The 9306-nt window shown below is 49.7% G+C and overlaps 1 protein-coding gene across 1 annotated transcript; it reads right to left on the bottom strand.

The window, feature by feature from the left end:
• Nucleotides 1-946: 946 nt before the first annotated feature.
• On the bottom strand, nt 947-8570 carry GFRA3 (GDNF family receptor alpha 3). Its single transcript, XM_014525667.2, has 8 exons — nt 8498-8570; nt 5752-6024; nt 4898-4990; nt 3601-3946; nt 3413-3522; nt 3035-3169; nt 1817-1947; nt 947-1452 (listed from the first exon to the last, which is right to left on the bottom strand). Exons 1-8 carry the CDS (start codon nt 8568-8570, stop codon nt 1315-1317), a joined length of 1299 nt encoding a protein of 432 aa, XP_014381153.2. The 3' UTR covers nt 947-1314.
• Between the last annotated feature and the right edge of the window lie 736 nt (nt 8571-9306).

The raw sequence follows: 9306 nt of genomic DNA, 5'->3' as shown, positions 1-9306 counted from the left end.
CGTATCACTAGAGGACAGAGGACAACTGGACTGTCCTCTACGATGGCCACCCTACCTGCAACACAGGAATGAAGTCAGCCCCCACCCGGAGGCCAGGAGGAATGGAGCACGGGGAATGTAGGCAGGCCTACATCCACTCCGTGAGCATATTTGCTCAGCTTCATTGCATCATTCCCACTGCACACGTGTGTGCAGAGGAGCCGCTCTGAATTGGGTTGCCAGCTCTCCTGAAAACATAAACTGGCTGATAAGGCAGCTCTTACACACAATTGATTGCGGACTATTAACCTGCACTCAAATCAATATTCACTTTAACATCACATTTTAACAGGCCACTGCAGCACAACAGAAGAGTAGTTACATAGTGCACATGTTTACATCCAGAATAAATAGTTCATGAAATGGAGCCTGGCAAAGAGAAGGGAGTCAGTGCAAGGGAGATTGGGCATGTGAAGGGACACCAGCTCATTCCAGCCGTCTGAGGTCTTTGCACGGCAGATCAGCAAAAACTCAGCAAGCCTGGATGCTTCCTTCCTAGCATTCACAGGGAAGCATGGCCTGGCCAGGCGGGGTGGTGGGATGCAGGACAAAGCTTAATACACTGGGACAAAGAACAGACGTATAACCTGACCACAGGAGGCTAAATCTCTGTCTAGCAGTAGCAGTGGAAAGGAGGTGTGGCTGAACGGGGGTCAGAGCAGAAGCTGGAATCCAGCTTCCTTGCTCTCGCTCTGGAACATGCTGCTATGTGTTTAACAGAATAGGTTTGAAGAGTGCTCAGATGAGCCTGGAAGCAGCCCAGAGCCAGTATTTACAGAAGACGTGTGTGTGGGTTTGCTGTGCTGTATTCTCAGGAGCCCAGGAGTGAGGGATCTTTGTCCTTGGGGGACCCACTTGCTGCTTTCTGCTTTAAAGGAGAGGTGCTGTTGCCAAAGCAAGTGTGACAGGTTCCTGCAGGCGCCTCTCCTTCCTCTTCAGTCAGAAAGCAAACACGCTGCACGTTCTAGCAACATCCAGAAGTTTTGCGAAGTGCCCCCGTGTCTCCTGACTGGCTGCTTTTCCTGGCAGTGCTAATGGCGAGGAGAGGTGATGGTGATGGTGCTGGAGAGCAGGCCCCTGCAGCTCTAGCTGCAGGAGGATCAGTCCTGGAGCAGGATGTAAGGGCGAGCGGGGGGCTTGCAGTGCATCCTGTTGTGGGCTGAGACTGCATCCCTCTTCTCTGGAGCTCCTCAGTCCCCCAGGGTGAGCGAGTATGAAAATGTCAGGGTGCAGAGTGAGAATAATCGCAGGGTGGGGCGGTCACAGTTTGTCAGGCTAGCGTGGGCTGAGCAGCAGCGGCAGCAGCAGCAAAACTGGGCAGGGCCAGGAAAGCCGGGCTCCAGAATACACAGAGGAGGCCCTGGGCAAGCTGCTGTGTTCAGAGATGTCTTCATTGGTCTTCACCTTCATCTCCTAGGAAAGAAACACAAGAAATTAATTCAACCGAGACCTATCTCGCTCTGACCCCTGGCTCCTTCAGGGTCTCCAGCTCTGAGTAGGGACACCAGGTCCCTGACTGAGTAGAGAACTGATGTTCCCGAGACCTGCCACAGCCACAGAAATGATGCTCTTCACCTCTGCTCCCCTCTGGGAAGGAGCAGCCGTGGGAGGGGGTGGGGTGAGAGTTGTCTTCTCAGGCCTTTCTATGTACATGCCTGCCTCCCTCCTTCAAGTGCCCTAAGCTTCATGTTTCAAAATGCCAGATTTCTCAAATGCTACTTACTTCCTCTAAGCCATTTCTTGTACTGCTGTTGAAGGTGGCAAAATGAAATCATACCTGGATCATTCCTGAAGCAAGTGAAGTGCTAGTGCTTCTCCCCTGGATGCTTTGAGAAGGTGTGTAAGACAGTTCTGCCTGCCCCTCCTGAGTTGTGTGATTCAGATGCATCTGGGACTGGATTGTGTTTTCTGCAAGCAGAAGACAAATGGGAATCCAATAGATTTTTCTTGCACGTTTATCTTGGAATATACTGTGTATGGGAAGTGCACGAAAGTGCCTGGATGGGTGCACATCAGTGCTTTGGAGGGTACCATACACAACAGCATATTACTCGGGAGTTTACCTAGGTAAAGGCACACGCAACAGACTACAAGGGACACTCCCACACTGGTGCCTGGGGCTGCTGCGGGTAGGTCCTCCACTGCCTTCTTCCTGAGGTGAGGTAGGATTAGAAGATATATCTAGGTAGATAGATATGTATCTGCACTGCAGGGTGTGAAAGATTTTTCTGTATTGTACTGAATACCGTTTAAAACGGCATTAATATGAAACATTCATATAGTGATGTTGTTTCTTTATTTGATGTCCTTTGAAAGCTTTTACAATCATAAAATATTTACATTTTAATACAGTCCATTGCCAAGTTGCCAGAGACGGATAAAGGATGGAGGTCCAGGACACAGGCATTGCTCACAGTTGGATTTTACATAGCTTCAGGCAGCAGGATTTAGAAGCTGTCACTGTGCTCCTGAGACCAGTCACACAGAGATGGCCAGGCAGTGGAGAGTCAAACTATTACTATTTATTTTTGAGCACTCAGAAATATTTACATTTTCTCTCAGATAATTAGAAGCACTTGCCCTATCAGTGAACAAATGTCAGATGAAAGGGCAGGGAGAAAGGAGAGAAGAACAAGATAGTGGTGGTGAGTTTGGATATGCCATGATCCCAGCCTTCCTCTCTTCACCTTTTCTGCCCTTGCACTTTATACAGTTAAGAAAGCAGAAGCAAGTCTCGGGGAAGGGACTGGTGTGATGAGAGAAGGCTTGACGGGGAACACTTCCAAGATGAGCCCATTGTGGCAGAAGATACAGAAACACCTGAGAGCAGACAAAGTGGGGATCGTGGCAGGGACTAGAAGGGATACTGCAGTGTAGAAGAGGCAGGTCAAAGCTGCACGCAGGGGCTGTGCCTTAGACCTTAAAAGGAGCCATACAGGGTTTAACTTGCTAAGGCTGAACCTCCACCGTGGCCGACATCCTACATGACACTTACTGAGGCATTTGTTGCTGATGAACATGCCGAGTATCTGGTCACACTCCTCCTTCTGGTTGCCACTGCTCTCACACGTACACCACAGCGAAATGGCCACACTAGAGTTACTGATGTAGTTTGGTGTCATGTGGGTACCTGTCCCAAATCCCCAAGAGATGCCATTAGTGCTTACATACACTGAGATACATGATGCCTGGGAAGGGCAAAGGGACAGGGACCTCTGCATTTCTGTTCCTACCGCCAAGGGGGCAGGGCGGGAAATGCTGCTAAAGCGTCTGCCCGCTCATCAGCTCTGCGCCGCACACATGCAGGTGCACCGTGTCCCCAGTACACCGGAGGACATGCCCCTCCCAATGTACCCCTGTGGGCACCACTTACCAATCATCCCCAGGTAAGCCTGCAGGCATGCAGCATGGGTGTGCTGAGGGCAGCCATCTGGGGACGCGTCTGCAGGCTGGCAGTTGTGTTGGAAATCAGCCAGTCGGGATCTGTGGAAGGAAGTAGAAGAGTGTCAGCATCAGGGCTGCTTTGCTCACTGCGCTCATGCTGCTTGGTGCCAGACCTACTTGCAAATATTGTCTTGGACACAGGCATGCCAGAGAGAGAGGCAGTTGGGTTTGATGCTCTCCTGAAAGGAGCACTCTGGGACAATGGCTTTCCGGCGTCGCTCCCCACAGACCTCATTTTCACAGGGGCAGAACAGCAGCCTCTTGGTGAAATCCTCGTGGACCTTCTCAAAGAAATGTCGCAGCCCTTTGTGGCACATGAGCCGGTTACAGGTCTCCCCAGCCTCCGCCCCCCTGGTGCAGATGGAAGCATATGCGGTACGCCATCGGACGCACTTCTTATTCATGCTGCAGATGTGAGTTGCTTTCAGGCAGTGATTTGTGTTGTCCCCTGCTAGATTTGAGTCTGTAAAGCCAACAGAAACACAGGCAGAATAAAGCAAATTGCAGAAGAGGTTCCAGGTGAAGTGGAAAGGGATATAAGGTCTCCTGCAGCTCCTGAGAACTGGGAGAGGGCTGGCTTGCCAAGGGACACATTCAAGGGACCCCTTACATGCACCTTTCAAGGACAGCAGCAGGCAGGCACTTGCCCGGCGCCACCTGTGTTCTGAGGTTTTCTGCAGAAGATGCAAGTTCCACAGACGTTCCTTGGGTTTTAAATCATCTCCCTGGCTGTAAATATTCTTAATCATTCTTAGTTAAGATTATAAACTAGAAAGCAGCACTGAGAGAGTCATAATGGAAGACCAGGACAGGGAGTAACTTATATAGGGACTTGACTAGTAGTAAACCTTTTTAAGTTAGTTGAGTTGCTTTAGTTAAAGAAATGGATGCATGTGAAACATCAAATATCCAGAACAGTTCTAAGCGGAATAATTTTTCTTGGAATAAGTGGAAGTTGTCCATTGGAAAATAAACCCCTTGTTAGCTGTAGCTAACTCCTTGAGGTTACTGATTGGAGTAAAGGAAAATATAGGAAATAATAGAGAGAAATGACAATATTTATTGTATCTTGCTACTTCAAATAATCTGGATTATTTACCAATCAAGATTGTTAGGCCTTCCCTGATGCGGTCAGTCCTTTTGACTCTTTCCCTCCAAATCTTTCCTGATCTCTTTCCTTTGCTGGATGCCTTTCTTCACACAGAGGCATCTAGGGATTCGTATCGCCCTTTCACCTGCTGTCCCCAAGCTCCGTTTGTCTATACCGGGCCCTCCAGCACCAATGTTCCTCTGACCAGCTGGCAAAGGGGTGTTCCCCTAGAATTTTTTTTCATTTAATAGTCTTCCTCTGGAAAGTGAATGAAAAAAAGCGGGGAAGGGTAGTGTTATATAATGTGCCTGTTTTGGTCCCTACCTGAAACCAGAGCTGCCAGCCTGTTGTAGTCCATCTTCTTGGGTTCTTTATTGGCTGGATCCTTGTAGGGAGAAGTCTCCATATTCATATACCCTAGATGAGGCAAGAAACACATGCAGGAGTGTTGGGAGAAGTGCTCTATGACCAGTTTAGCCTTTCGGAGAGACATCTATGCACCCATCTAACTGCAGCCACAGGGCCGTAGTTAATTCAAAAACACCCTGCTCTAGATCTAGGAGCAAACCAAGGGCCAGGAGCTAAGGACCTTGCTTGGGTGTTACTCTGCAGCAGAGATGCAGGAGTCATTCACCGACTTCCACGTGGGCAAGATGTATTCCAAGTTCTCATTTGCTCCTTCCTGGTCTCAGCATTTGTGAGGATGGATGCACTGCAGGCAGCAAGGCAGCAGTGGGGATAGGGGAGCCTTCAGGAAACACTCTACAGAAGGCAGACAGCAGGTTTAGGGAGAGACTGTTTTCTCTGTTCAATTAATCCCTTGATTCACTGGTATTAGACCCTCCTTCCTTACACAAGGCAACAGAAAATGCAGTATCTGAGGGTTCAGCCCCTGAACTGGCTCATGAATATATTGTGAGCATATTTCTTTGCAGTTTTAAAAGATGCAATCTGTGCTTAGGCTTTCTTGTTCTGTGTATTGATTTCTTTAACATATTCCTTGTAAATCACTAATAACTTACTTTTCTCTGGATGTCTGGTGAGATTCTCCAGTGACTGCCTCCAGAGTTGAGTGCTCTGTGGCAGTGTTCCCAGGAAACCATCCCCTCTCCCTTGGTGGGCATTTATTCCCATGACATAGGTTCCCATTATTTTTAGGTGAAGTGATTCCATCTCACCATGCATCAGGCTGGAGTGAACAGTCCAGTAGATGCGCAGACAGTGCTCCTGTCTCCTCATGCGCCGGCGACACTTGCAGCGCAGTAGAGGGCTGCTTCTGATGGCCAGCTCAGCATCCAGGCACTTTGCCCTGGCATCATGGTCCAGGGAGATGGGATGAGTCTTGGCACTCGAGCAGTTTTCCAGGGTCTGGTAGGTGGTATTACAGACAGAGTCTTCCAGGCAAAGCCGCTTTGCTTCTGTGCAGTCACTTGACAGAGCCAGGAAACTTCCTGATCAAAACAGAGAAGCAATATTAAGACTTCATTCATGGTGAGAACCACATGAACAGCAGCACAGTCTCTGCAGGCTTCCTGTAGCAAGCAGGAAACCCTCTGGGAAGGTACAAGTGGGGAAGTTTACTTGATGTGGGAGAGGTGGAAGCCCACACCCATGGGACAGACCCATGGGCAAGAGTTGCCTCCCTTTCAAATCAAGATGGACATCAATGGAGCTTGCAGCAAAAGAAAAACTAGCAAGAGACTGCGAACAAACCTATTTGAGAGCTCTCCCTCTTAAACCCCTTTGGATTACGTAGTTTATGATCCCTTCTAAATCCTGTAACCCGATCAGAGCCAGACCCACTTGGTTCTTGCATGGGACAGAAGATTCCTCAGGAAGGCTCAGTTGCCTCAGGGAGTGGAGCATGAGGAGCACCTCGCCCATGAGTTGCTGGGGCTCCTGCAGCCCCGTGTAATGCCAAGGAAGCATTCAAATGCCCCCTCCTCCAGGTGCCACAGCCTAGGACAAGGTATTAAAAGCTTCACTGAGAAAGCTGTTTGCAGTTATATAATGACATCATGTTGAGCAAGCCCGTGAGCTCAGGAAGAGTGCAGCACGTGTTCTCATTGTAACAGAGGTCTCCTTTCAGAGTGAACTGACAGAAGGTAGGGCAGAGTGGCACCTTAGAGACTAACTGGTTCAGAGAAGCATGAGCTTTTGTAGGTCGTAACGTACTTTGTCAGTTGCTATGAATGGCATTAACGTTTCCTATTAAACCATAGACATATCTGTATACATCCATCTGCAGAATACAATGGTGGCGACAAGAACACGTGTAACAAATTTCTCTTACAGTGCTAGAACTGAATAGTTTCAAGTATCTGTGGACTCTTTGAAATGTGGCATCTCCACAGCTCTGCCACTCGCTGGGTTTTATTTGCACCTGTTCTATCGGGATCGGGTGGTATTTTCTTTTAGCGTTATGTAGGGAGATTTTGTGGCATCCTCTTTGCCCCTTGATGGGGGTCATTACTGGGTGAACACATTGCAGTCGTTGTTCACTTCTTCTGTAGCAGTTGCACAGAATCCGCGTGGGCACCATAGCTAGCGCTGCAGGACCCTGGCCCGTGACTGGGCAATGCTGTTCCCCTGTGGGAAGACTCTGGGGAAAGTCGTTCCTTGGCTGGTCTTAGGAAAGGGCTGTTCCTGACCAAGTTGTCTTTTCCCTCCTGCTGTTTCTGACCTTGATGCTACCCTTTGGATACGAGGCCTGGCCCTGCCTCTTGGCTTGGTCTCCAGGGTGCTGGTTGTATTCTTGGTGCCCATTATTTCTGAAGCACAGGAAGCATCTCGATACCTCTCATTAGACTTAGCTTGCTGTCACTGCTGTTTTGTTTCTTCTGTCACTTTTTCCACTACTGCTGGATTCAAAAGTTGAGGCAATGACCTGTGTGCGGAGTGACAGGATGCCACGCTGGACTTCTGCCCAGCCTTTCTGGGGGGTTTTCTCCAGCCCAGTGAAGCTAACCAGGGGGCTCTGTAACACTGATGCATTTTTAGTAGTTTCTTGGCAGTCTTGATAGCTGCTTCCGCTCTGTTATTATCTTGGCTCTGGTGTTGGGAAAATGTGTTCTGCAAGTCCTTTTCTGCAGCTGTGCCTGATGGGACGTGGCACCATGCGTAGCACAGTTGCGTGGGATGGTTGCTGCCGTAGTACAGGCAGGAAAGGCTAGAACTGTGGCGATGCTGCCAGTGGTGCAGATGAGTCTGTTCCCCCTAACCCCATGAGGCTGAAGTTGGTTGCTTATTCCCAGTTCCTTATTCCCAGTTCCCAGTTCATTTTTCAAAGTTAATCTAGACGCAGTAAAAGCTTGTTATTAATGAATTGCACATCCTAATGAGAGAGAATTTCATTAGCTGTGTATATGTACTAATTAATATGTAAAATAATATCCTGTATCAAGAACAGAGCCCTAAATGAAGGTCAGATTTAGATGGGATTATGGGGCAAAATATTTCTTGGGCCACCCCAAACTTCCTGTTGATGCTACTTGGGGGCTGTCCCAAAGACCCCTGACCACAGTCCTGCCCAGCCCAAAGCATGGTTTGGCCGTGCCAGACTGCCAACTGACAGCCCCCATGCCCACTGTACTAAGTATAATGGCTCGAATAAGGAACTGTTTTTTGGGCTGGGATTATGGCTAAAAATCCTGTTTGGGCCACCCCACAGCATACCTCTGTGGCACCGTGGGACTCTCCTGGACATCTCTGCCCCAGGTCTTGCCCGGTCCAAAGTGCAGTTTGTGCATGTCAGGCTGCCAGCTGACAGTCCCCACATGCCCACTGAAGTAAGTATATGGGCTCAAATAAGCAACCGGTTTTGGCTGGGTTTCTGGTTGGAAATCTTTTTTGGGCCACCCCACCCCATCCCATGCCTGTGTACCACCTGGGGACTCTCCCGGACATTTCTGGCCAGAGACTTGCCAAACTGCACTTTGGGCTGGGCAAGACTCTGGTCAGAGATGTCCAGGTGAGTCCCGCAGTGCCATAGACTCATGGTGTGGGGTGGCCCAAGAAGCATTTCCATCTCTAATCCTGTAATCTCAGCCTCAAAACCAGTTCCTTATTTGAGCCCATCTATTTAGTACAGTGGGCATGGGGGAGGGGCTGTCAATTGGCAGCCTGGCACGAACAAACCGTGCTCTGGGCTGGGCAAGACCCTGTCCAGATACGTCCAGGAGAGGCCCCCGGTGCCACAGAGTCATGGTGTGGGGTGGCCCAAAAAGGATTTCCAATCAATCTCATCCCAAAAAACAGTTCCTAATTCAAGCCCCTATACTTGGGGGGGGCTGTCACTTGGCACCCTGGCACGGCCAAGCTGCGCTTTGGGCCGGGCAAGTCTCTGGTCAGAAGTGGCCAGGAGAGTGCCCCGGTGCAACAGAGGCATGGCAGGGGTTGGCCTGGAAAAGATTTCCAACCATAAACTCAGCCAAAGCACTTAGGCCAGCGGGCATGCGGGGGCTGGCAGCTGGCGCCTTGGGCTGGGCTGGGCAGCACTGTGGTCAGGGTCCCTGGACAGTCCCCCGGTGCCATCGACAGCAAGGTTGGGGTGGCCCAAGGAATATTTAGCCCCATAATCCCATCTAACTGACCATCAGCTAGGGTCTGTACGCGACACGGGCTATTATTTTACACATGCATTAGTACGCAGGCACGGCTAATGACATGCTCTCTCGTCAGCATGTGCAGTTCATTAAGAACAGGCGTTTAGCTTTGAAAAAGGAGCCGGCAGT

This window comes from Alligator sinensis, unplaced genomic scaffold (assembly GCF_000455745.1).
Source record: "Alligator sinensis unplaced genomic scaffold, ASM45574v1 scaffold1170_1, whole genome shotgun sequence".
NCBI classification, from domain to species: domain Eukaryota; kingdom Metazoa; phylum Chordata; order Crocodylia; family Alligatoridae; genus Alligator; species Alligator sinensis.
This window is presented reverse-complemented; position numbering and strand designations above follow the sequence as displayed.

Bases quoted from the DNA above. Each gene is read 5' to 3' on its own strand.
- GFRA3 (XM_014525667.2), bottom strand. From the start codon at position 8,570: ATGAGTCTATGGCACTGCGGGACTCACCTGGACATCTCTGACCAGAGT. The intron at 6,025-8,497 runs GCAAGTCTCTGG...TGTTTTGATCAG, and splicing joins CCAGCCCAAAGTGCAGTTTG to GAAGTTTCCTGGCTCTGTCA. The intron at 3,523-3,600 runs GTAGGTCTGGCA...TTCCTTCCACAG, and splicing joins GTCCAAGACAATATTTGCAA to ATCCCGACTGGCTGATTTCC.